General features: G+C 40.8%; 1 protein-coding gene across 4 annotated transcripts in view; it reads left to right on the top strand.

The window, feature by feature from the left end:
• Positions 1-27,709, top strand: part of NIPBL (NIPBL cohesin loading factor) — a 192,843-nt gene that overhangs the window by 141,595 nt on the left and 23,539 nt on the right. For 3 of the 4 annotated variants that reach the window (XM_089687839.1, XM_089687842.1, XM_089687841.1), the window contains 14 exons: positions 4,384-4,518; positions 4,888-4,986; positions 5,076-5,129; positions 5,215-5,323; positions 5,429-5,565; positions 8,632-8,772; positions 13,756-13,849; positions 18,062-18,228; positions 18,427-18,517; positions 20,527-20,700; positions 20,822-21,012; positions 22,945-23,052; positions 23,135-23,335; positions 25,546-25,692. In XM_089687839.1, the coding sequence (XP_089543965.1) occupies positions 4,384-4,518; positions 4,888-4,986; positions 5,076-5,129; positions 5,215-5,323; positions 5,429-5,565; positions 8,632-8,772; positions 13,756-13,849; positions 18,062-18,228; positions 18,427-18,517; positions 20,527-20,700; positions 20,822-21,012; positions 22,945-23,052; positions 23,135-23,335; positions 25,546-25,692 (1,848 nt within the window). The remainder of the gene's footprint in view (positions 1-4,383; positions 4,519-4,887; positions 4,987-5,075; positions 5,130-5,214; positions 5,324-5,428; positions 5,566-8,631; positions 8,773-13,755; positions 13,850-18,061; positions 18,229-18,426; positions 18,518-20,526; positions 20,701-20,821; positions 21,013-22,944; positions 23,053-23,134; positions 23,336-25,545; positions 25,693-27,709) is intronic. The other variant, XM_089687840.1, reaches the window with a different exon arrangement.

The following is a 27,709-nucleotide window of genomic DNA, read 5'->3' as shown; positions in this document are numbered from 1 at the left end:
GTTGTTTATACATAGGTCTCTCCCCTGTTGGTAATACTCGGAGATCGCTGGGTAAACATCGGCCGGGACTCGGTGATTGACAGCTGAGGCCACGAACGGCTGTGCCCCCTACCCAGAACAGCAAAATCACGTGTGTGTATTTATATGTGATTTTGTGCACCCATGCTGCAATGTAGCAGTGTTTCTGCTATAGGGCAGCGCGCAAGCAGTTAATGTACACTTGCCTTCTATATTAAGATTGATAGTGATATATATATATATATATATATATATATATATATATATATATATATATATATATATTTATCAATCATGTTTGTACTTAAATAGATTACCAACATTTTGCTTACATTGTATTTTAAAATATTCAAATAACCAATTCTTGTTACTTTTTGCAATGATAGAGTATTTGGTGTATGTGTCTTCAGGGAAACTGCCATTTCCTAAAGTGGAACTAAAAGGGAGTTTTACTTACCTTTCCTCCAATAGTCCCATCCCGCTCTGGCATCTTTTGTGTTCCGGTCCCCTCAGCCATCTTGATTGGCCGGTGCATGATGACGTCATGCATGCATAGGAGCCAGTCACCCTTGTACACAGGGATAGGGTTGGCACTGTAAGCTGAGTTTTCTGTGTTCCAGAGCATCGGACCCAGTTAAAGGCTTTTGCATAGGATGTCACATGGATTGTTCCCTCCTGTGCTACTCCTTTTGTCTCCATGGGACCATAATTTGGTCTGGTCTTTTTTGCAGACTTCTCCTTTTGAGTCCTTTGAGGCTTCATATGCTTAGGGTTGTGTGCTTGGTTTCCATTACTTCGGCTTACAGTATTGGAATTGACTGTGCTTTCCTGCAAAAACATTTCCTGGTTTTCCACCAGGACAAGATGGTGTTGAGGCCCTGGTGTCAACACAACTTGATTCAGGTGGTTTCTTCATTCCACCAGAAATAGGGCAGTATGCTGACATCTTTTTGTGCTATTCCTAAACATCCTATGGAGAAGCTGCCTCATTCTTTAGATATTCAAATTGTTCCAATTTATCTGAAATTTACAGCTTTGTTTCAACAATCTGAGACCCCATTCTTTTAGCTGAGGGTCCTGGCAAAGGTCACATTGCTTCTCAATCCTTTATCTCCAGGTGAATTTTTCAGCTTGTTTCTGGTTTTGGGCGAAAAGTACTACTAGCAGCCTAGTAGTGAGGTTTTCCCCTATTCTAGTTTTGGGCCACAGGCTACCCTCCCTTCCTTTCCCTAGGTTACTCTGCATTGGTTGCTACAAAACTGAGGATTCGTGTGTGAGATAGGATTTTAGGAGAGGTGCCCCATGGGGAGGGGATTCCTCAAAGTTGTTCAGTCACCTGAAGGTATGTGCTTATAGCTCATGTTGTATGAATACGTTGCCTGTGTACTGTACTCCAAGGTATGGAACCTCTACAGTAAGTCATAATTTCATTTTTTTGGTTCATCTGTAAAATCCTCTCTTGGGAGTACATAAGTGATCCATCCCATCTCTTTGATTTCCTCATTGCTTGCTACTGAGGCTTGGCCAAGCTGGGAGAGGGGTTATGCCTGGGTTGGCAATTCCTGCATTTTTTTTACCAATGTCTATTGATCTGAAGGTGGCAGCATTACTTAACTTTTGAGACAAATAGAGCTTTCTTTTGGTGGTATTTGATCACCACTGGGTTTTTTATTTTTTGCTAAACAAACTAAAAAAACTCCAAAAATGTAAAAAAAAAAAAAAAAAAAAAAAAAGGTTTTTCTTAGTTTCTGTTATAAAGTTTTGTAAATAAGCAATTTTTCTCCTTCACTGGTGGGCGCGGATGGGCGGCTCTGTTGGGCGCCACTGATTCAACTGATGGGTGGCACTGATTGCCTGCACTGATGGGGCTACACTGATCACCAGGATACTGATGATCAGTGTAGATGTTCCCCTGCGAAATGCTGCTTACCGGCTTTCCTCTCCTCGCGCTATCAGCATGAGGAGAGGACTGCCAATAACTGGCATTTCCTATTTACCCAGTGATCAGCTGGGATTGGACACAGCTGGTCACATGTTAAAAGCAGCTGTGATTGGCCCATTACTTAGTGTGTCCAGGGGGGCGCTGTTCTGGGAGGATGTCCATGGACGCCCTCCCAGAACTAGCTTACCGCGCTGTGGCCGTCTTTTGACCCTATGTCCTTTGTACTCCAAATAAAGGATTTTTTTTGTAAACCAAAAATCCTGATTTAAATCATATTAAAAAAGCATAGAGAATATGTTAAATGAAAAAACTGATTTAGCGAATGGTACTGCTAAAGTGCAGACATAACAAACCTATCGGTACCTTATAATGAACTTCACTGGTGGAGCCCCTGAATTCAAAGCTCAAGCTGTAGAAAAGGTCCCCATCCAGCATTTCACAGTCCAGTAGCAGAGACCCTACTGACCATTGAAAATGTGACACTTGGCAGATGAATAGTGAGAATGGGGCTTTGTATGAAAAAAAAAAATAAAACTTTTATTCAGCTACATCCTAAAATAGGCTTGCACAGAGACTGCTTGTGAGATTACACAGGTACTTGCAAGGCAGCAAATGGTGACTACATTTTAGCAGCATTGCTAGCCTAGCCATTTTAAGATCCTGACATCATCAGTTTAAGGCCTAGTGTACATCTTCATTTGTGGTTTGCGGCAGCATTCTGACAATTGCGCGGTCATGCAACACTGTACCCATATGAAATTTATAGAATTTTTCACACAAATAGAGCTTTCTTTTGGTGGTATTTAATCATCCTGGGGTTTTTATTTTTGGCAAAAATTTGGGGAAAAAAACAATTTTTTTCTTTCTGTTACCAAAATTTGCAAATGATCTTTCTTCATTAATTTATCCCAGAATGTGTTCTGCTATATTAAATAAACCAAATCCGTGTTTATTATTTAGTCTGTAGTAAAGGTAGATCCCACAAACTATTTTATATATTTATGTATGTACTGACGGAGAGTTTTTTGAAGTTGTAATGTTTTGGAAAAAAATTTGTCACCAGTTCAGCACAGCATCATTGTATAAATGGTGTGGCTGTGATCAGGGAAACTGGTGACAGTACGTTAAAAAAAAAAAAAAAAAAAGTTTTTTTTTTCTCCCAGCTTTTTTTTTTTCCGTCTTTTATTGCGTTGTTTTTTTTTTAACACACTGTGACCAGAGCAATATAGTATTACCATAGTAACATTGTACTACCCAGGGGAAGTGATCAGATTTTTTTTTTTCTTTTTTACACATTGATTGTTTATACCAGTGGATTCCACTGGTATTAGCAACCATTTATACTGAATGAAACGGATTCATTCAGTGTGTATTGTTGTGATTAGCTGGCCACAACAAATCACATGGTACAGATAGGCTGTGATTGGCCCTGTCTGTACAATGTGATCACTGTGACCAATCACAGCTAGCAACACAATTGTACACAAGGAATGGCATGAATCTGAGCCTTTCATGGTTTATAATTATGGGATCTGCTGTGATTGGTCTCCGTTCAGCAGCTCGGTATAGTGATCTGCCATTGGCTGTGTCTTGTGGACAAAGCAAGGCGAGTTTCAGGAGGACATCATATGAGTGGTTTTTAGTGGTTAAACAACAGTTGGTTTTGACAGGCATGGAATGTAGTGTTTTTCAGTGATGCATCAGCCGCCGAAAATAGGGTTGTCGACAGTTTGCCAATAGAAAAAAGAAAGCAGTGCCGATAATGGCAGTGGCTTTTTTTTTCTTAAGTTATTATGCAGTATATTTAAGTTTTTAAATTTTATATTTAATTTTTCTGTCCAATTTATTGTCCATGATTGAAATTAAAAAGTCGAATATAATACAATGATATATGAAAAATATATATTTTTAAAAAACTGTTTTGGATTTCGGCCTAGTTCATCCTGAATTTTCGGTTTCAGTCTAGAATTTTAATTTCAGTGCACTACTAGTGTTTTTCCATGGAGCTTAAAACCATGTACACTCATTGCTCTCAAGTGCCTATGTGTTTGATTTTTAAGGGCTCGTACACACCATGGTGCAGAGACCTCAGCTTTTCTGCACGTGTTCGGCAAGGGCCCAACAAAACCTATTGTTCTCTGTGCCCTGTTCACACCACAACACTATTATCACATGCAGATCTTTTTACTGTGTAGGAATCTGCAACGTGTATAAAACTAACTGAAGAGTGCATGAAAACTGATGTACACTGATGTCTCTGCATGTGACATCTGCGTGTCAGTTTTTCTGCACGTATGGTGTGAACAAGGCCTAAAGCATCATTTCTTATGAGCATTTTTATGGTACTAAATGTTTTTTATTTTAAATAAATTCGACATTACATTTGATAAGCTTAATGGCTTCCCTTTTCTCTCATCCTTCAGGACACTGGTATTAGTGTAAGAAAGAGGGTGATAAAGATCTTGCGGGATATTTGTTTGGAACAACCAACGTTTCCAAAAATCACAGAGATGTGTGTAAAGATGATCCGTAGAGTCAATGATGAAGAGGGCATTAAGGTAAGACTGGTGAAAGTGCGGCCATCCTATATAGCCATGGACATCTTACTGTATGCATTGTGTTGCTTGCCATAAGCATTAGGTCCTAAGGTCACCTGCTGCTGCACTCCTTGGTTCCTTTCATAGACCCCTATGTCACTACTGGCTCCTTGGTGGCATAGGGGGCCAGTGGATGGAATCAGAGTTCACAACCAGCAGTGTCAAAAGATCTTTAAGCATGATTATTTCAGTTTGGTACCGCTTGCAGTGGGACAGCTGAGTTATGTGTGCTTTTCAGGTGGCTACTGTTTACCACTTTTAAAAATAGCAACAGGGTTACTTTAACATTATAGCGTCAAGTCACAATCCTCCTCTTACTCTTCCCTTTAGAAACTAGTAAATGAAACATTCCAGAAACTCTGGTTCACTCCAACCCCTCAAAATGATAAAGTAGCAATGACCAGAAAGATCCTCAACATAACAGATGTGGTGAGAGTTTTTTTTTTTTTAAGTGGAGTGCTTTTCTTCAGAGACGTATTCATTAGGTTTAATGGTGTGATCTGATGATTTTTATGCAGGTTGCAGCTTGCAGGGACACTGGCTATGATTGGTTTGAACAGCTTCTTCAAAATGTGAGTATAAATCACTTCTGTTCTCAATGTCATCATCACCTGCCTTTGCACTAAATCATTAATGGGGTCCTCTTGTGTTCCTCAGCTTTTAAAAGCGGAGGAGGATTCCTCATACAAACCTGTGAAGAAAGCCTGTACGCAGCTGGTTGACAATTTAGTAGAACACATACTGAAGTATGAGGAATCCATGGCAGGTACAATTACTTTTTTTTTTTTGCTTTCCTTTTAGTTTTGTGTTACACTGCAGGATGTCCAGCAGCAAAACTGAACTTTTCTCTGCAAACTTTCTCTTGTTGCAGACTCTGACAACAAAGGCGTGAACTCTGGTCGGTTGGTTGCTTGTATTACCACTCTGTTCTTATTCAGCAAAATCAGGCCCCAGCTGATGGTAAAACACGCCATGACCATGCAGCCATACCTTACCACTAAATGTAGTGTAAGTAATTTGTGCTCTGTTTTTTTAAAGTATGTATTTCATGGTAATTAAGTTCTTGACTAACACTGGGATAAAACTGCTGTAAGCATGTTTTTCTTTACACCTGAACTAGGGGAGAATGGGGATTTTTTTTTCTTTTTACAATGTCCTCCCTTGTCATATGTTTTTGCTTCACATTGCCCAGAGGTTTCTCTCCCACTGGGAGGCTGCAACCATCCCCTCAGGTGACAGGCTTAGTAAGTTGTCCTCCTTTTGTGGCTCGCAAGCTTATTTAATGTATTTCATGGTAATTTAAAGGGTAACTCCACTTTTATAGGGGGAAAAAAACACGTCATATTGTGATTGACTGTTGTTAAAAATTTCCCTTTTTCCTTTTCAATCTGCAGCGTTGTAATTTTTTGTGAAATGTAATATGGCTACCTGGAGGCGTTCTGTACACAGATGGTATACTGAACACCCGGCCAGAAATATCATTTCCCGCTTGTGTGACTGGCTTACTGATTTCCCCAGAAGTCTGCACTAAGATACAAGTCTGATTTGGGGCAACACCTGCACCAAAAATATAATTTTTGGTGAGATACTCCCAACGGGAAAACATGTCTAAAGAGATGCAGACCCTGTCACTTTCCTCATTAAAACCTGGCAGATGCAGCAGCTGATTAATTATGAAATCCCTCTTATGCAGATTCACTCTGCACATGGACACACAAACAGCTAGTTCTTCAGAATAACAAAAGGTAGGAATCTGCATCAGTTTGTTAAAATCCTTTCAATGTACATAGATCACCCTGAGGGGAATGCTGTTTTTCTCAACAAAAGTGGAGTTACTCTTTAAGTTTTTGTTCAACTCTGGGATAAAGCTGTTGCTGTAAGCATGAATGTCTTTATGGCTAAGCTTCTAGAAATCCTTTTATTGTAGAATATTGAGCATGTCATGACATGATTGTGACTTGTCACACTGGTTTTCATTATAAAAAAAAGTTTTGGAAAAGAGAGGTTTTCAATGGTACATATCTGCTGCTTTTGTGTGCCCACCATATATTTATGGTAACTCAAATTGACTAAAATATCCTCCAGTGAATATAAGTCTAAGTGGAAATAAGAGAGAATGAAAATGGAAAATATTTTCTAAGATTGGAGACAGTAAGACACGTCCATCAGGCGATGGGACAATGATGGCTTATTCCCTAAACCAGTTACCTGACAAACTTTTAGTTGGACAAAAATGAATTGGGTTGGTGAGAGAAGTGATTTTTATAGACTGCATAATCTTTCATCTGGTTGTGTTCCTCTGTCATTCTAATTTTCAGAAAAAAAAAACTAAAGCAGAAAGAATTAGCCTATGGTATCACCTTTTGCTAAACATTGAGTCCAAGGGGATATTTACAAAGGCAATTGCTGTGACAGAGCTTTTGTATTTTACCCCATCTAGTGGTCACATTTAGCACTGTGCTCATTTTTAAATTTAATGTGGAAGTCTAGGCAAAATGTATTTTCATCTGTAAGCCTTGCCACTAATCAGTGTTTGTAAACTCAAAATAATTGCTCTGCAGGCTGCATTTCTGATTATCTGATCTTTTGGTATTTAAACAAAAATGAGCTTTTGTGAATGTCTCAATATTCGTGCAGACATAACAAATAATGCCTGTAATATTTATATGTGTTTATTGGTTTCTTTGTTGCCTTTCGCCAGGTGAATGTAACATTCCCTAACATTCAAATCAAAGAAAAAATAGTCCCAACAACTATCGACCATGAAAATTAACATTCACCAATAGAAAAACATATCCGAGCACTGTAGGCTAAGAACATTTTCCCAGCAGAGGAAATAACGCAAGGGAGTCCACAGCACTGTGCACAGTCAGTGGATTATACCGTTGAAGCCGTATGCATCTTGACAACCAGTGACACATCCCCATCCAGCACATTCAGCTGTGTGATGGGTACAGTGTCTGGGGGTCCCCCTTATTTTTAAATAGGGCTTCCATATTTTGATTAGCCCCCGCAGATCCCCACTCCCATCATGCCAGGGAGGCCACCCACCAGCAACCCCCCCCCCAAGGTCCATGCATGTTTGCATACGTTCTGGTATAGATTTTGGGAAGGACCCCACAGTTTTGTTTTTGTTTGGGGGGTTTTTTGCGTGACATTCTCCTTTCATAATCCATACTTGTATGGAATTTGGGGGAGTGGACCCTGTGCCTTTTTTTTATGGGCTCCCTCTAAAATCACGGTAGAGCTAAAGGGCGTGGTGTGAATTTTGATGAGACCTCAATTTTGTTTGTTTTTTTTGCCCCCTGATGTCGCTGCCTCCTCGGAATGCAGCAGGGCAGCCACTCAACACAGGGCCCAGGAGCAAGTGGAAATCGCTGGAGTGGCAGAGTCTGCTTCAGTGATTTCCAGCTTCTGGGGCATCAACCAGGTATGGCATATGCATAGTTACATTGGTCCAAGCTGGATCAATGTAACGATGTCTAAAATATCCATACCAGGAATTCTTCTTTAATTCTCATGGTATGATGGCTAATTTTCTCTCAGGATTGAATGTTAAGAGAAAGTTATTACAAACATTATAGGTATTATCCATTACCCTTGCATGAATGTTGAGACCTTTGCAAACCAATTTTTTTTTTTCTTTTACAAATATACTACCTTATCCTCATTCAATTAGGGTAATAGTTTCATGTACTGTAGTGGTGGTACATAAAATGACATAGTACATAAAATTACATGGTCAAACACATAGGTTCTGGTGCCACCATTGCCTAGATGGCATACGGGAAGTGGAGTTGTTCGGTAACATCAGTAGTACTTAGCACCTTTCAGAGTTAACTTGTTCTTTAGGCATTCGTTCAAAAGAAGACATAATGTCTGTTAAATAGAGACGGTAGTAGGTAGAGTCCCAATCCGTCAATGGTTTTAAATTTTTTCTTAAAGTCCCCTTTGAACAAACCCCTCTCTTTTTAGTTGTTATATTTTAATTCAGACAGCATTTTGTACAGCAATATCATGTGTTTTATTCAAAGAAATGTTCTTCTACTCACGATACTTCAATTTATTTTTTAGACTCAGAATGATTTTATGGTGATATGCAATGTTGCAAAAATCTTGGAACTAGTTGTGCCATTGATGGAGCACCCTAGTGAGACTTTCCTTGCTACGATAGAAGAAGATCTAATGAAGCTCATCATCAAATATGGCATGACTGTAAGATGCTTAACTGTCTCACTTTTTTCACATTTTTCTCAAACACAAACTGATTCACAAACAATTTGTAGTTGTTTAACGCAAATATGATTGATTGATGAGCAGTTAAAGTGTTACTAAACCCAGGACCCTGCATTCATTATATCTGGTTTTCCACAATACACAGAACATGAAAATACAATTATTTTAGTAAATATAAACTGCTAAATACCTTTTCTCATCAGCAGTATATAGCAGCTTTGTGACTTCTCATCAGCAGTATATAGCAGTTTGTGACTTCTATCACTGCCCAACAGAGCGCTGGTTAAAGTTTGTAGGAGGAGTTTCATTCTCCTCTGACTGACCTATGAGGCTGCAAATCCCCTGACCTTCTGTGTGGACAGTGCTGATTGGCCCTGTGCTGATCACATGCACCCTCCGAAGGGAAAAAAAAAAACACTCTGCACATGCCCAGTTTAGTGTGTATTGCTAGAGTGACTCCTAGAGCTCTGTTCCATCAGCAGATGGATTGGGGACAGTGCAAGAAGGGGAGGATCAAAGAATACAGGATCAAACAGTCTTTAAGCAATGCGGAGGATTAACCCCTTAGTTTCCACAGTGAGTATAGCAAAGCATGCTTTACTGCATTTACAGACTGATTTTACTGTTGTGGGTTTAGTAACACTTTAAGTAAACTCCTTGTAGACATGCTAGAATAGAGATGGGAAAGGTTGACTAATGTAGGTCTAGTTCATGCCATGGTGCAGATACGGAGTTGAAGCACAGGGGACCCTTAGCCTGGCACCAAAGTGTACATCATTCTTTCCACAGCAGCTTCTACTGGCCATCAATAGAGGGGGCCTAAAGGGTAGAAGACTTGACTCTTTCCCTAAAAAGAGACCCATTTCAAAGCTTCCTTTACAGATCAGGAACAGCTGCTACAGGAAGAAAGGATGTAAACTCACTGCTTCAAGGCTGAAAGACCTATGTCTAAAATTCCTTGTTGATAAGCAAAATGAGTACTCCTGGCAATCAACTTTCTTTCTAATCATTGAGGGACACAGTAATTCAGATACATTTGTGTAATACTGCTGCCTACATGAGGATTGGAGACTGAATAACCGAAAAATTTTAAACCAGCTCTTGTAAGACCTTTCTGCACCCAGCATGTCTCAGTTGTTTGCTAATGTTTATTCATTCAAAGTTCTCCTTTGGATTCTTCTTCCATCAGCATCAATCAAGATTTCTCACTACACTACACACTCTAAATAGTAACCAACCAAAGCTGCTTTTCCAAAGCCTGAATTTAGAATGTCGTGTCCAGGCCTTGCTGGATTGAACATGTGGGGCTAGCCTGGAATGTGGCCTTCATGCATTGAGCTCTGCACTGTGGCGCTTTTCAGTCCTACGTGTGCAAGTAAAAGTTAGCCACAGAGAGTGGTCCAGGTCCAGAGCTGTGGCACTGCCTCAGCACTTGACCCTGTCTCTGATGACTCACTATTGGCACCGCTGGACACCCTTCCAATTTCCCACCACAACAACAGTTAAAACTGGGGGACTGAATGCTGACCTCATCCACTGGGCGGAATGCTGCATGTGTGCTGTCATTCAGCATAGAGGAAGCTTCATTCTACTGCTGCTCCTGCTTTACAAGCTCCACGTGGAACTCTGGCCTGTTTAAGGGTGTGAAACAAATGTCTGGAACCTTCAGTTGTGATGGCTTTGTCTAAGCTTATGTCCCGTATGGGTCAGTTGTCTATACAGCTTTGCAGAGCACTCTGATTAGGCTTCTGGGATACTGTCTCTTCGACCCGAAACTGTACACAACATTATGGGATGCACAGTCGACCTCCTGTGAATCCCATATGGATCGTTGTATTCAACACTTTCTTGAATGGTCTAAAGTCTGCAAGATGTGGCCAGATCTGCATTTGCTAGATTTCAGTGTTGGGAACTTGCTGTCACCAATGGGTTAGGCTGTTCAGCTTAAGCTCTCACTTAAAAGGTTCACAGTACTCGTACATTTTATTTCCCTTGCCATCATAAAGGGAACTTCTCCTCATGTGCAGGAGAATCAAGCATCAGGGGACTCCCTTTTTCAAGGTCTCCTTTCCTTCTAATGCTTTCCTTGCCATTTTCAGCTATTTCTGTATCTTTTTCAATGGGCTTGGTTTCTGGGTAGACCAATGGTCCTGTCTCCATGGACCAAGTAGTTCCTTGCCGGATCTTCAGCTGCTTCATGCAGAGCTGGGGGTAGTTCTGTCTCTCCATACCTGGAGGATTTCACTCATTTAATTACCTCTATCCCTGGATCTTTAAAACCGATAGTTCCCTCTACATTGGGGATCCCACTTTGTGCAGTGCCTTTGCCATCTAGAAGGCATGGGAGTCCCCCTTCTTCCAACAGAAGAAGCATGGTCCATTCACAAGATGTTGCCAAGAGTATTAGCCGTGCTTACACAGTCTCCCCTAAGGACAGTGCCTTCAGAAAATTGATTCTTCTATACTGGAATTCTTTGTGCTGAGAGAAGGTTTACACAGGTGCACCGTTGATCCTACATGGCGGATAGAGATCATTGCTAGAGGGCCCTGTGTCTCCTTGGATTTTCAACAGTTGAAGCACACTAGCTTCCAGTTTCCTTTACTGGGGACAGAGTAAGCTTGGAAGCCCTTGTGGGACCTAAGAATAGGTTCTCTTTATTTGTCTGATCGGCAGCCTTATGAAGAAGGTCTTCCTAATGCTTTCTCTTTTGGTTGCCCTTAATCAGGTGAATGATCTTAGCACTTCTGCCAAGATACCTTTGCTCCATAGCTGGTTACACTGTGCTGGACCTCGGGGAATCCAGAGCAGCTTAGACTTGTGCCTAATGGTCAGGATTTAAAAGGCTTTACAAAATTATTCTGTGAAGCCCCAGTGACATCTTGGAATGTTAGAGAGGACATTTGAGTTTCATCCTCAATTTCTTCTGCTGGTTCCTTTTACACCAGTCTGGAGCTGAGGTTTAACTTCCATTCCTGCCTAGCCTTGTGAGTCATTTCACACCCCTTGTGGGCTGTTGTGTTGTGCTTGTATCGTACATTCTTTGGTATACACCTTTGTCCAATTGGTTGTGTAGCTACGCAACCCCTTTTTGCCATGGGGTTTCTTTTTAATTTTAAGGATTATGCGTATAAGGCCTTGGTCCTTCCCATGTTGCTTGTAGACCAGCTGGTCTTGCTCACCTGGAACTGTGTTTTTATTCTTTTCCTAGGCCTGTTCCTTCTGGATGTTGTCCCCAATGTTTTCTGTTTACCACATTTTTTTTCTTTCCTATTTGTTGCAGTTCCATCTATTTTGGTGGGTTCTGGTTGCCTAGCCTAGGTTACCTAGCCAGGTACTGCTTTACCGCAAGACAAGCCGAATAGAGGAGGATATATGGGGGTTGTGAAAATTATGTAACTGTGCTAAAAAATATCCAAACAAATTGTGAGCCATAAAACAAACCAAACTGTGAAACAATAGCTGCACTCACAAATACCAATACAAATACTCAGTGATATCCAGTTGTTCCGCTATTGATAAAAAAAAATACTAACAGTGAGTCACTTATACTTTAAATGGGCGCCTCCCAATAATAAGTCTAAATATATGAATCACCAAACAATGAAAAAGTCCTTTGATGACAAAATTCCGATTATGATGAACAGTCGTGTCCACAATAATCCTCCACGTGTGTAGTGAAATAGAGACTCCCGTGCCCACAACCACAAAAAACACATTGCTCCTTACCGAATAATTAGACCCCAGATTATAGGTTGTCTAACAGAGCAAGATGCTGAACATATGTTGCTTATAGCATTCTAGTTGGAAAAGAGGTGTCACAGACTCTGGTATCTGTTCTCCTCTCTTCCTCCCTTATTGTGATTCACTGTGTACTTGGTCAAAAAGAACAATGCTCCAGATGATAAAATGATATAATAAAATGAATAAAAAAACACTTACAAACCTCAAAGACAAACGAGCATGCAAGTCATAAACATAGCTGGTGCTGGCTGTTAATCATAATCGGAATTTTGTCATCAAAAGACTTTCATTGTTTGGTCATTCATGTATTTAGACTTAATATTATTATTGATAGGAGCACATTTAAAGTATAAGTGACTCACTATTAGTATATTTTTTTATCAATAGCGCAACAACAACTGGATATCACATATATGGGGGCTGGCTTATAACTGTTCTGTTAGCCAGTGTCCAGACCCTCCTCTCGGCAGTAGTATAAACCCGATTGTATCGGAATACCTGTGTCCCTCCCTGGACTTCCATTGTTTTTCTGAGCAGGCTGCAGGGACAGCTAAGAAAGTCCGCTTATTCTTTTAAGCACACCATAGCTATTAACCTAAAAAGAAAGTCTGCGCTTTCCTCCGAAACTACCTCCTCAGAAACTTTAGTCAGCTTGTGCCCAGTTTTTGCCTTTTACAGTGGTTGTAAAGGCTCAAGGTTTTTTACCTTCATGCTTTCTATGCATGAAGGTAAATGGCTTATATATATATATATATATATATATATGTATTCTTCAAACCTTTAGAATGGCTTGAAGAATATATACGTTGCGCAGTACAGTTTATGCAAGGTCCACTTTACAATTACATATAACATTGTATTGAAAAGCTTAGCTATCCGAATCAGCTGATAGGATTTAAGCGTTCAGATTGTAGATAAATAGTAGCTGTACTTAATAGCTGTACTTTTTGGGTATCATTTCACTTTTATTCCCTGCCAATTTTTAGACTCAATCCTCAGCTGTTTATCTTATTTGCGTTTAAGTTGCACAATATTCATGTGGTTTGTGTTTGCATCTTGTCCTGGTTTTTTTTTTTAATTTTAATAACTTAAATGTGTAAGCCAATTTGTAGCTCGATAGACTTGTTTTAGTGCTTATGTGTAAAGCAGTATCACTTTTACTAGTATGTTAATCTTTGCTTTTGTCCTCTAATCTAAAATCTGCTCTGTTTTTACTTCAGGTGGTGCAGCATTGTGTAAGCTGCCTAGGGGCTGTTGTAAACAAAGTAACCCAAAATTATAAGTTTGTCTGGGCGTGTTTTAATAGATATTATGGTAAGTTTTTCCTTTTTCTATGTTCACATTTGAGTAATGCTTTTTGAAACAGTCTGCTCATTTTGATAGCAATTTTTGTAGAGTGTGAAAAAAACAGTGAAGCTGCTAAAGATTTCTGTAACTGCTTTTAGATTACGTAGATGTGGCAAATTGTAAGCTCTGCAAACAAAGGCCTTTGCCGATTATTACTTGTATACTGGTATCTAGCTTTGGGTCAAAATAAATCTTGTTTCCTGAATTGTTTATCCACTTGCCCTCCTGAGGATTTACCCCCATTCCTGACCAGGCCATTTTTTGATCGCCTGTGCAGTCCTTATTTTTTGCGCTATAAAAAAACAGTGACAATTTTGAGAAAAACAATATTTTTGACTTTTTGCTATTAAACATGTCCAGTACAAAAAAAAGTTAAAATCTAATTTTGCCATAAATGTTGGCCAAAATATATTCTGCTACGTCTTTGCTAAAAAAAAAATCCCAACACCTGTAAATTGGCTTACATGAAAGTTATAGCGTTTATAAATGGCAGTATAGATACTGGAATTTGTTTTCTTTCCCCCACTAGTAATGGCGGCAATCAGCGACTTGTAGTGGGACTGCGGCTGGCATTTTGACACTGGGGGGAACTGACGTGGTGTCACTGACATCCACACTGACAACAATACAGTGATCATTGCTGAAAAAAAAAAAAACCTGACACTGTACTAATGGCACTGGGCTGGAAGGGGTTAAAATGAGGGGTGATCAAAGGGCTAACTGTGTGCAGGGAGTGTTTTACTAGGGGACCGTGTCAATGTGCTTCACTGTAAGCACACTGCTGTGCACAGCAATCCAAATCAGTGTGCCCGAGCTGACACGGAGGAGAGCTGTTAGTAAACAAACAGTCGTCCTCCCCGTCGGAGATGCTCGGTAATCACCGGCCGGGACCCAGTGAATGGCGGCGTGCACGCCTCCTACCCGGAAATGCAAAATCACGTATATATATGTGATTTTGCGCACCCCTGCCGCCCACTAACAGTATATCTTCTATAGGGCGGCGGGAAGGCGGTTATATATACATCCAAGTACAAAAGTGAGAAGAATATTGACTTGACATACTTGATTAGCTTGCCTCCATTTCTCTAAGCAACGTAGCCCATTGGCTGCCGTGCTTGCACATAGTATGCAGCTTTGTAATTTATTTAACTTATGCTTCCTTTGGTAACACCTGTACTCTATTATAAATGTAACGGGGAATGTGCCATCTCTTGTTCTTTGAGATTGGATGTTCTCCTAATTGTACAGTACTTGTAGGCATAGACCATGGGCTATATGCCGCTGTCCTGGAATTATACACTGGAAAAAGCTTTGCTGGGAATATCCCCAGTGCTTACTCATATAACCCCATCCACTCTGTGGGATGCCAGCTTTTTGCCAGTTTCCTTAGGTGATGATTCTATTGAGACACTTTGACTATTTTGTTCTGAACTTCTTCAATTGACACATCTATCAAGATCCAGCTGCTTATTGCCTTGGAGCCCACTAGCAGTTACTGTATCGGCAACCCTTGATGTATGTCTTAGGAACTGTACCCGGATCCCACAGCAGCAGAGCCAGAATGTAATGTTTTTAGTTCAGGCACTGGATTCTGCATTCAGGCGCTCAGCACGCTTCGCCAGCCATTTTCAGTGAGAATGCAAGAAGCACGACATCTGATCTCCTGACTGCCTGCCTGCCTGCCCACCCTTCCAGAGACAGACGACATCAGTTAGTGGCTCCCTTTCCACACACGCATACAGATGGTTAACCTCCTTAGCGGTGTTCCCGAGTGTAGCTCGGGGTAAAATTTCTATACCAAGAGCGGAAACCCCGAGCTACACTCGGGCTTACCATGCGGCGTTCTCTGGGGGTCCCTGCAGCACTTACCTTGTCCTTCGCTCCCGCGATCTGTCCCCTCCAGCGTCCCCGGCCATCTCCTCCGGCCGATGCCGGCATCCGGCTTCTGTGTTCCGGTCCCTGTGACGTCGGGACGTACGGGCGCTGGAACCGGCGGGAAATTTGAATTTTTTAAAAAATGTCATTTTTGCTGTCATTGCTATTTCAAACCATTTCACATACATTTTGTCCCTACTGCTTTGTCCTGTGCCCTGCCTGCATTTTGAATGTTCTTTCTGCCTGGAAACTTAGAAAAGTCCATGGCGTCCAAAAAGCGTCCCTTTACGTCAAAAGCGGTTTTAGAACAGCGATAGTAAATCAGAACTACTTGCAGAATTGAGTGATAATGATTCGTGGTGAAATTCGTCATCAGACACTGAAAACAATTTTGCGACTTTGCTCAGTGATGTGCGAATTTGCCTCTGTATTTTAAATTTTAGTGTTTTTGGTTTGATTATATTATTGAATTAAATTTATTATTATTATATTATTATTTTTTATGATTATTAAACTATAATTTATGATTTCGTGTTTCAAATTTTATCCTACCCAGGATGTTTACTAGACTCTTGTTCGGGCAGAGTTCAGTGAGTTATTCCTAAAAATCACAGCCTACAATAAAAAACTACATATTTCCATGCAAAAAAATGGTACCGCTTTCAGCACAAAAAACCGGAAAGAATCATACCGCCAAGGAGGTTAAATAGGTATTGAGCACGTGACCATTTTTCTCAGTAAATATATTTCTAACGGTGCTATTGACATGAAATTTTCAACACATGTCAGTAACAACCTACACAATCCATACATATAAAGAAACCAAAACAAGTTTAGAAATTAAGTTATGTATAATAAAATGGAATGACACAGGAAGAAAGGGAGGTTGCAAGAAGGCATGGAAAGCCAAGACACCAGCTGAAATCAATTGGTAATTTGAAAACTATCCTGCCCCTTAGCAGTACAAATTCATATTAGCTGGTTCAGTCTCAACTGATGGCATAAAAGCTGCTTCATTACCAAAGTGTCACAAAAAGCATCTCATTATGGGTAAAAGCAAAGAAATCTCTCAAGACCTTTGTAACCTTATTGTTGCAAAACATACTGATGGCATTGGTTACAGAAGGATTTCTAAACTTGAATGTTCCAGTGAGCACTGTTGGGGCCATAATCCAGAAGTGAAAAGAACATAATTTCAACATAAACCGGCCATGACCAGGTGCTCCTTGCAAGACTTCTGACAGAGGAGTTAAAATAATTATCAGAAGAATTATCCATTGCTGAGGCTTTTTTTTTTTACTCCCACTGGTCACAGTTCGACCCTCCTAAAGTCTGGATGACAATAAACTGGCCCTGCGGCATAACCACCTGCTGGGAGATTCCTGAGGTCCTGTTTTTTGACATTCAAAGGACAATGCAGTTTCTTCAAACTTTCAGATGGGTGATCAACTTCAAGAAGTCTGCCCTCTAGTCTTCACCGTGATCTGAGTATTTGGGGCTGATCTTGGAAACATGGCCTAGGCAAAACTTTTCCTTTACTAACAAAAGATTGCTTTCTGAAGTCCTGCTGTGCTAGACTCTTGGGTCAACCAGACATCCCACTACACTCTTCTGTTTGAAGGTTAGGTGCCTCATGATAACCCCCTTCAAGGCAGTCTGCTTTGCTTAACTCCACTTGAGAGACTTTGCAGACCATCATTCTCACCAGGTGGGATAGATCGCTTCTTTTGATCGCCCACTACTGCTGTCTAGCCAGGCAAAATCAAAAATTCAGCCTTAGGATCCAAGAAATGCTCATTTCGTCTCTGTCGAGAGTGGTTATGTTAGACTCAAGTCTGACAGGCTGGCGGGGTTGGTCCCCACAAGGGTTGATGCTTCCATCAACATCACGGAACTACGAGTCATAAGACTGACTCCTGCATGGTCATCCAGTCAGGATGAAGCCAGACAATACCATGGTTTAGGCCTACATAAATCACCAAGGGGGTACCAGAAATCATGTCGCCCTGAAGGATGGAGAAAACGATTTTACGCTGAGTGGATAAATCCCATTTTTTTCACCTTCTATAGTTATATAGATACATAATTAGGTTAAAATCTATGTCCTAAAGCCAAGTCTTGCCCATCTGATGCAGTTGGAGCATTATAGCAACTGAAGATTTTGTTGCTTTTCAGCTTGATAACGTTGTGGCATTTTAATGTTTGGGGTTTTTTTTTCCTTTCTTTTCCCCTTTTATGTGGATTCAGAAGATTTCCTAATATTTATTCTCATTAAAATATTGGTATTTTTTTTCTTTTTCTTAGGTGCACTTATGAAGTTAAAAACGGAACATCAGGAGGACCCAAACAGTACGGTTCTGACTACCAACAAATCAGCTCTCCTGCGATCACTATTTACTGTTGGAGCACTTTGTCGTCATTTTGATTTCGATCAGGAAGACTTCAAGGGTAGCAGCAAAGTAAATATTGCGGTTTGTAAAATTCAATTTTTTTTATCTTTTGTTCGTCTATTTCTTTATTTATTTGCTCTGAACATTTATAACACACTTCACATTTAAATATACACACTGTATATGTATATTTACAACTTCCTTCAGCTTTATGTTTGTTCTTTTTCTTTTTTTAAACACTTGAAATTGAATCTCTGTATGTGTGGATTTTCCTGGCAGGTTAACATTAAAGACAAGGTCCTGGAGTTGCTGTTATATTTCACAAAGCATTCAGATGAAGAAGTGCAGACAAAAGCCATCATTGGTCTTGGTAAGAAAAATAATTTATTTTATTCCTTTTGCTTTGTATATTGAAGTGTAGCATATTTGTATGCTATGAATTTTTTTGTTTAGTTTTGCTGTTGTGATTCCGTAACTTTGAACTAAAGCCTGGTACACATGATGAGAATATCAGACGAATGATTGTCCGTTTTTATGTTTGTTTTTGCATGCTAGTCTCGCATAGAAAATTAAGACGTTACTTAAATTATGAAAATTCCTGTGTGACAGATAACAGCTTTGGAAGTGATGTCATTTTGTTGTGTTGTAATGTATTCTATTGTTTCTGCGAATGCGCAGTCTTGCTCTTCCGTTTTATTTCGGGTGAATGCTGTATTGATTAAACGAAAATCGTACGATCTGGTGTCGTACAAAAAAAATGTTAGTGTTTGTCCCTTCAAATAATTTCGGACAAAAGCTATGTACTGATAATCAGATGATGTTACGATTGCTTGGAAGCTGTATTTTTTTGCCTGATTTTCTGATCGTGTTTGCTAGGCTTTAGTCTGTTAATGACTTGTTAGCGTTTACGTTGTGCATAAAAAGATGAAATCAAAACAAAATGCTCCCAAAAAAGGCAGAATGAAAAAATGAAACCCTCTGGTTTGCCTATGGGATTGACACTTTCCATTCATCTACTTTTATTTATATTTACTCCATAGTCTTACTAAAAAGTCTGATTGCAGGATGTCTTTTTATTCAGTAAAGTCAGAAGTAGTGCTTAGTTACCCATGGTGACCAGTAAGAATTCATCTTTACCAGATCCAATGATTGTATACTGAAATATGTTTACCATGGACGGCTTCACCTTGCATTGCACTTTTTTTCCTTGCACTGCTTTGAATAAGCCTGCGGTTTGTCATCGTGTGAAATCGTGTAGAACAGAGAGCTGCCAGACAGGTAAAGCACTCCAGCAGCTGTCCATTCCTGTGTGAAAAGAGCCTTAGAAAGGAAAAAGGCCTAGCGAGTGGAAAAGCATCATGTAGTACAAATGGTTGTGAAGAGAAGTATATGCTGCTTTAGTCTGTATGAACTGAAAAAGTGAGCAGACAGCTATTATGAAAAGTGGTAGTCTTGGTATTGATTTCCTGACCACGTGGACTTACCGTATTTTTCGCCGTATAAGACGCACCTGACCATAAGACGCACCTAGGTTTTAGAGGCAGATAACAGGAAAAAAAAATTCTGAACTAATGGACAGCAGACACAGTACAGGAGATGACCAGAGACTGCGGACAGCACAGGGATGACCGGAGACTGCGGACAGCACAGGGATGACCAGAGACTGCGGACAGCACAGGGATGACCAGAGACTGCGGACAGCACAGGGATGACCAGAGACTGCGGACAGCACAGATGACTGCTGACCTTTGGGGAGCGGGTACCTGAATTTGACAGGTACCCGCTCTTACTTCCGCAGAGTTTTTGTTTGATCTTACCTGTTCCTCGATCCAGCCGCGCGTTGTCTTCCTGGCTTTTGTAATGGCGCTCGGCATGACAGCCGGGTGCCCAGTGCGCATGAGCGAGAAGCACTTGCGCTTTGTGATTGGTCCGGCGGCTTCTGGGATCTGTCATGTGTCCCAGGTACCGCCTTACCATTCACAAAAAGCAGCGCTTCTTGCGCATGCGCACTTGGCACCCGGCTGTCATGCCCAGTGCCCACACTACAGAAGCCGGGAAGAACCGCACGCCGCTGGATAGAGGAACAGGTAAGGTCCCGCTGCAGAGCTGAGCGGCCGACCCGGTATTCTGACACGGCCGCGGTGGAAATACCGGACCGGCCGCTCCATATTCACCTTATAAGACGCACTGACATTTCCCCCCCTAGTTTTGGGGAAGAAAAAGTGCGTCTTATACGGCGAAAAATACGGTAGTAGCAGTTGTTCCCACTCTGTTTCCTCCTAATCTGTTCTTGATGGTAAATTTTGGTATAAATAGGTTACCTGTGATATACACCCCTAAGCCCTCATTTTATTAAATGTGTTAAATTTGTTATTTCAGGGTTTACATTCATTCAGCATCCTATTCTCATGTTTGAGGCAGATGTAAAAAACCTGTACAACAACATACTGTCTGACAAAAGCAGCTCAGTAAATCTAAGAATACAAGTTCTGAAGAATCTCCAGACCTATCTGCAAGAGGAAGACACACGGATGCAGCAAGCAGACAGAGACTGTGAGTAGTCTCCAGCTGGTCTATGATATTGATTCTAATGAGAATATTGCACCTGCTCTCCCAAAGCTGCACAGGGTAGGTGTTAGTGTCTTCTGTAACAACTTGCCTCTTCTTATTTCAGGGAAAAAAGTTTCAAAGCAGGAAGATTTGAAAGAGATGGGAGATATTTCCTCAGGGATGAGCAGCTCCATTATGCAGCTTTACCTCAAACAGGTCTTGGAGTCCTTCTTCCACAAGCAGTCCAGCGTGCGGCACTTTGCTCTCAATGTCATCGCTCTGACTCTTAACCAAGGTCTCATCCATCCTGTGCAGGTAGGATATGCCAGTAACTTTACTTACAAATTGGGGGACACAGCATGTTTCAAGCTGTATTCTATTTAGCAGTCCAGATTGTCTTGTGTTATAAGGCATTTACAGACAATTTAGTTTTCTTAGGGACAGAATTCTTCAGTTTAGACGCCATATACTTTTCAGTTTGTATTTGTTTTATTTTAAGATATTGGAGTACTTAGAAACACTAACCAAGGAAGAACTTATACCTACATGGAGGTTATGTATGAATTCAGTTCAGTCGGCTAAAATGCAGAGGTTCTAACCACTAAGCAACAGGGTTTTCTGATATCCTGCATATCCCACCGGATGTTAGTGTGTACTGAGGGAGCTGACATTGCTTACCTCTCCCTAAAATGTCCCTGATCTGGAACAATATAATGATCAGGAGTAAAATTTACTCCAATGTTCTTGACATGCTTGTTCTAGGCCAGGCATCACTAAATGGCGGACGGGGTTCCTGATGCAGACCAAGTCACTATCCCATATGGACCCCTGTGGTCCCGCCATTTAGGAGCCTTTTCCTCCCCCAGCCATCTCGCGTTTACCTCACAGAGCTGACAGTGGAGACAGGACAGTTCTGGTTGGAGGTCGGGAGCTGCCCGTGGTTAACAAGCAGGTGATTGGTTGCTAGGATGAAGGGCAGTCTTAGCAATCAAGCACTGTCTGTCAATCACTGTCTGTGTAAGGTAGAAGTGTGTGTGTGGGGGGGGGGTGAGGATTCGAAGTTAAATGGGCTTAGGACATTAGAGTAAAGGGGGCTGATGTGAAAAGGAGACAAGGACTGAATGTGGGGGGACTGAGGACTGAATGTTGGTCGGCTTAGAACAGTAATATTGGGGGACTGAGGACAGTAGGGTGGGAAGGGGGGGGGGCATTACAATTAAAGTGGAGGTGCTGAGAATTGAAATGGGGAGGGGGGGCTGTAAAAAGGGGTGTAGTATTCTGCACTGTAGGGGGCAGAGGACAGTACTGTTGGGAGGAGGGGGGTTGATGTCAAGGAAGTTTGAGAACACTACTGTGAAAGGGGTGATGTATAGGGGGAGCTGAGGACACTCCTCAACAGGGGATCTTGCTATGGACAAGGAGGGGACTGTGATGTACAGTGGGGATTGTTGACATTGATGTAAGAACAGGCTCAGATGTGTATATGTGCATTTGGTGCACACGTTGTGGGTAGGTCAGCACATTCATTTTAATGGGTTGCACTACCCGCGAGAAACACAAAGAAGTCCCCGACGCTTTTTTTCAAAAATGCACCGCAGCAACACGCAGTTTGGTGCACACGAAATGCACCACAGGGGCTTACTTGACCTCTGATGGATGAAAATGTTTACTGCCTGGACCTCGATGAATTTTAATTCAAAACCCCTGTTCTAGGCCAGTGATTCCAAAAGTATTAAATGAGAAGCAAGCTAGGTGAAGAAAGTTGATTGTGGCAGCCTATATTTACCCTGGTGTCAGATATGTTTTTCTGTGCTAAATGCATATATTCTAAGTAATGTGTTTAATATTTTTTGCTGTTTATTCTCGCTCACGGAGATTGCATCATCAGACAATTCTAACTTTCTCCTCAAATAACTAGTTCCATTTTTGCTCAGGATTATATCCTGGTCTGTTTTATATTTCTGCTCCAAGATGCTGGTTAGGAGATGACAGTCATACGTATATTCAGTGATCTTGATGATTGATTTATGTAGAAATATCTTGCCCAGTTCATGCCCTGCTGCTTACAGTATACAGTCTGAGTGAGGACAGGAGAGGATGTTGAGAATACCTATTGCTTGTAACAGATTCTCCAGGACTGCAGTTCTCAAACCTAGTTACATTTTCTTTTTAGAGAGTGACAGTAAAGAACGAGATCCTTCACCTCCAAATTATGTTCTTGTTTCCCTTGACTTTTAACTTTTTTAGTGTGTACCGTACCTAATTGCTGTGGGCACAGACCCTGAGCCGTCCATGCGGAACAAATCAGATCAGCAGCTGGTAGAGATTGACAAGAAATACACTGGATTCATTCATGTAAGTGCAGAGCAATGTAATTGCCTTGTGAAGTAATGTAGTGGGGTAAGTGGCTGTTCTATAACAATTTTCCCTGTTTCAGATGAAAGCGGTGGCTGGCATTAAGATGTCCTACCAGGTCCAGCAAGCTATCATTTCTGATGCAAAGCGCATAGTGCGTGGGTTCCGGCAGGACGAGTCCAATAGTGCTCTGTGCTCCCATCTCTATTCTATGATTCGGGGGAACAGACAGCACCGGCGGGCTTTCCTGATCTCGTTGCTTAACCTCTTTGATGATGCTGCGGTAAGCAAAACAACCTGCACCGTTGTTTGTGTGCCCTGTTGTTAAAGGAAATATTTAGTCTTTATTTTTTTACATATTTTTGTGACTATGCTCATCTTTAATACAAGATGACTCCTGTCAGAGTATGTTTCTGATTTAAAAACCTTGTTGCTGTTTCTAGTTTATGTACATGAGGGTTGCCACATATGCTCTTTACGTACGTTTACACATGTCCATTTACTCCTGCCGCTTCATAGAGGTTCTGATTGGGTCTGCCTGAAAAACGGGCAGGCGGACCCGAGTGGACCGTCTGTGTGAAAGGGTGGTACACTGCCTTAACCTACAGAGAGCTGCTGGAAGTATAGTCTACCAATCTTCGTTTTAAATGTGTATAAGCTAATTATGTATAGCTGACAGAACATGCTAATTGTACTATTCTATTTGCAGTGAAAATGTAGTTGAGATAAAGTAATGAAGATATGTAGCGTGTAAAAATCTGAGTCTTTCTGTTAGGTACAGGTGGGAGACACTCAACAGGTGAAAGTATATCTGAAGTCAGAACATTCATTTTGTATAGAATAGAATGTTTCTCAACCTTTTTTGTAGTTGCGGCACCTATAAAATGATGCACGTTCACGAGTTACCCCATTCTAAAAATGTAGAACTGTTAACTAATAGTTTAACATATCGAAGTAGCAACCACAAACATAAAACACCCAACATTCCTTTCATACAAAGAAAATAGTCTCCTTTGCACACACTGGTGCTGACTAGTATTCCAGTATTTCTTTTCTCCCTAAAGCTTGGGTATACACACTGATTTTATTTTTTTTTTCTTCAAACAAAAAATACTCAGATTCCTGCATCCACACAAGCAAAGTGGATGCAGGGATCTCCCCTGATGCATCATTGTACTGTGACAGAGGGGGCTCCCCCCGGAATATACACCGATCAGAGCTGCACCATCTGATTGAATGCTGATTTTCCAGCTGGACCGTTCGACAGAAGCTGGTCTAATGAATGGCTTATGTTGAATTTAAAGGACTTACACACTGAAATGCAGCCAGTTCCTGCTGAACCCAACGAATTTCGATACATGCATACCTGGCTTAAGTTTCTCTCCCTTACTCAAGTAACTGAACCCCAATACTGACACAGAGGGACAGGGAAGGGTTGGTTGGTTGTTAGGATGCAGGCGGCTGGGCCTACATAGTACTCAGAGTTGTAATGCTGCATAATGGAAACCTCTGGCTTTGTGTAACAAAAAGAGAAGCTTGATCCACCCACTGGTTTGTACACCATTTTGGGGCATTATTAGGTATCAAGGCACCCCTAAAGGAACCCAGAAGGCACCCCTTGGTGCCTCAGGACCCTGGATAAAAAAGGCTGGATTAGAGAAGGATTAGAACCCCTGTCAGTTTTCATTGCTGTCACCAGGATCAGAAGTGAGGAAAATTCAACATTATGAGTTTTTACCAGAACAGCAATAACAGGACATTGTTTTAGTGATAGCTGATAGGGCTTCTCCCTCGCTTTAGAGAGACTTTTGTTTCTGCTGGAAAAAAAATGAATGGAAATCTCTCCAATGGAACAGAGCTGGCCAAATAGAACTTGACTGGGTTTTTAACCAATTCTGAATTTGTCGAAATGTCACTCTTAATGAATTCCTTTACCTTATTGTTTCTGTGTTTAACCCTTTGGCTATCAAGGGCAAATCTAGTATGCCAAGGCACTGCATCATGACTTGTTTTTACATTTTATCTTATGTTGTTATATAATGAAAAGATTATTTGGACTGCTGGAAAGCTTTTGATCACTTCTGCACCCATCAGAATGTGTTCCCAAAAGAGTAATGAATTGGACACTATATCAAACTGGCTAGAATTTCCATCTTTGGTGTTGTCATATCTCTGTATGTTTCTTGCATCGGGCAGGAGTAAAAGAGACTTCTAACTCTAGCACCCTACCTGTGTGTGCCTCATCCATAACCGACCATTGCTCAGTTCATTGATGAAGAAGTCATTGCCTGTAACCTGTCATTCTTCCACCTCCAATGAGGTACATGCCAACTGCCCTCTCCTGTGACTTAAATATTAATTACGTTGTCCCATGGTGGTCAAAAAAGCCTAAGAACGGGAATAGAAATTTTAAATTTGAAAGTTTCTGATATTTATTTTCTACAGAAAGCTGAGTTTGTGTGTATTTAATCTGTTTTGTTTTTTTTTCTTCAGAAAACGGAAGTGAATATGCTCTTGTATTTAGCGGACAATCTAGCTGGTTTTCCATATCAAACTCAAGAGGAGCCACTGTTCATTATGCACCACATAGACATTACATTATCAGTTTCAGGTAGTAATCTCCTGCAGTCATTCAGAGAGGTGAGTGGTTTTCCCAGGTTTACCTTGTAATTTTGTTTGATTGATTTTTTTTAAACTGCTTATACTAAAAGTGGTTTTAAAGGCTAAAGGTTTGTTTTACCTTAAAGCATTCTCTTAATTAAGGTAAACACAACCCTTTCATCTTCAACTCCCCCCTAAATACTTACCTGAGCCCAAATTTGATTCAGCTCCCAAAGAGTGGCACAGATGACAGTAAAACTGTGAGGAACCCTTGAGAGGAATTTATTAAACTGAAGAAGCTAAAATCTTAAGCATCTGTACATGATATCCATTCAGCTTTTTTTTTTTTCACCTTCATGCATTCTCTGCAATAAGGTCAGAACCTTCCATGGTCAGCTCTTCTAGCTTTTTGCTAGCTTTTTTGTTTGATTCTTAATTTTTTTTTCAATCAGGATTCTTTGTTATATCTCTGCTTGAGTTTCTCTTTATGTGGCAGCTATTTGAATTATCCTTTTCCCAGCGTAGATATGAAGTGCCATACCCATACCCAGCTGGATTGGAAATTGTGTTTTTATGTTAAAAGCTTGCAATCAACAGCTCTCATAAAGAAAATGTACATATTTACAATCATACCAGGTGCCTCTGTTCCATCAGGGTTATAATCCAAGATTATGGTTAGGATTCTAATTTCCATCTCCTGCCTACCCTTGTTGGAATGCGTCTTATGCGCCCTTTTAGTCATGCTTACTTCATCAGAGCATTCAGCTGGCTCTTGAGATGCATACGGTCCCCAGGTCTTCTTTTTGTTGGGCCTGTTAGCATATGTTGCTGTTTGCCCACCCTTTTCATTTGCACTGCTTTTGGGTACCTATGACTTGCTTTGTACCTCAAAGAAGGAGAAAGATGATAGAAAATAGGATTTCATGTTCACACAGTAAAGGACATAGGGAGATTCAGAGATTACTGGATACAGGAACAGTTACCTTCAGGTGATTTAACACTGGCAAAAAAGCTGAGGCCACCCCATTAAACCCCTCCGTTCTTTGCTAGTATCTTTAGGTGTTTGACGGGTCCCCTCTGAATGTATGTTGTTGTAGTAGCACTTACCAAAATTCTTCAGTCAATATTGCTTGCTGCGCTGTAGCCATAGAGAGAATTTCTGCAGCTTCTGAATTGGTCTCCTTTGGGTCAGCACTCTGAGAACTGAACACTGACCTTGCCAGAAATTGACACTGGGCTGGCTTACAATGTTGCTCCAGGTGCTGGATACTGCATTAGGCGCACACCTTTTAGTGCAATGCTAAGATTCCTGCAGATAAGTCTCCAACCTCGACAAAGAGGGAAAGGTTCCTTATGTCCCTCACAGACCTCATCTTCAAAGTCTACACCAAAAAAGCATTTTTGATGCAAACCTTGGACTGCTAAGCCTAGCTCCAGGCCCTCTGCCCAGTGATGGAATACTCTCAGTTCTATGAGTAGACATATGTCTGTTGGGCTTCTTGACCATCTTGGTACAGGACATTCCAAATCTTTATGTTCAGTCACTTTTCACCTGAGGCAGCAAGATGGAGTTGCTCCACCCCTTCCCAGGTTCATTACTTCACACCTTCCCTACTTGGTGCAGCAAGCACAGGCTTTTCATTTTGTCCATCAGCTGCTTTCCTTGGTAGTAAGTGTACCAATGTTAATTTTGATGTCAAATTTTGATTTAGGTTTAGTCAGTCTTTTGACTAAAATGCCATTTTAGTTTTAGTCGTCCGTTCAGGAATCCCGACTTCCTGTCAACATCCTAGAACTAAGTATATAAGTGCTTGATAATAACAAAAATCATCAAATCAAACACCCAAAAGATGAAAAAACAAACACTTAAATCTATACGCATGTGCATAAATTACACATACATATAGTTACATCACACGTGCAAATGTGAAGTGAAATAATATTTACTTATTAAGCGCAAAAAAGTCCAATATATAGATGTTAAAGGTGAAAAAATGTAAACGGTGTTTCCAATAATATTATAAAGTGACCACAGGTGAAACAAATCGTGCAGGTA

This window comes from Staurois parvus, unplaced genomic scaffold, assembly GCF_062004578.1.
Source record: "Staurois parvus isolate SC_StPar_1 unplaced genomic scaffold, SC_StPar_1.0 ptg000438l, whole genome shotgun sequence".
Lineage (NCBI taxonomy): Eukaryota > Metazoa > Chordata > Amphibia > Anura > Ranidae > Staurois > Staurois parvus.
Note: the sequence above shows the minus strand (reverse complement) of the source record. Positions and strands in the feature narration are given on the sequence as shown.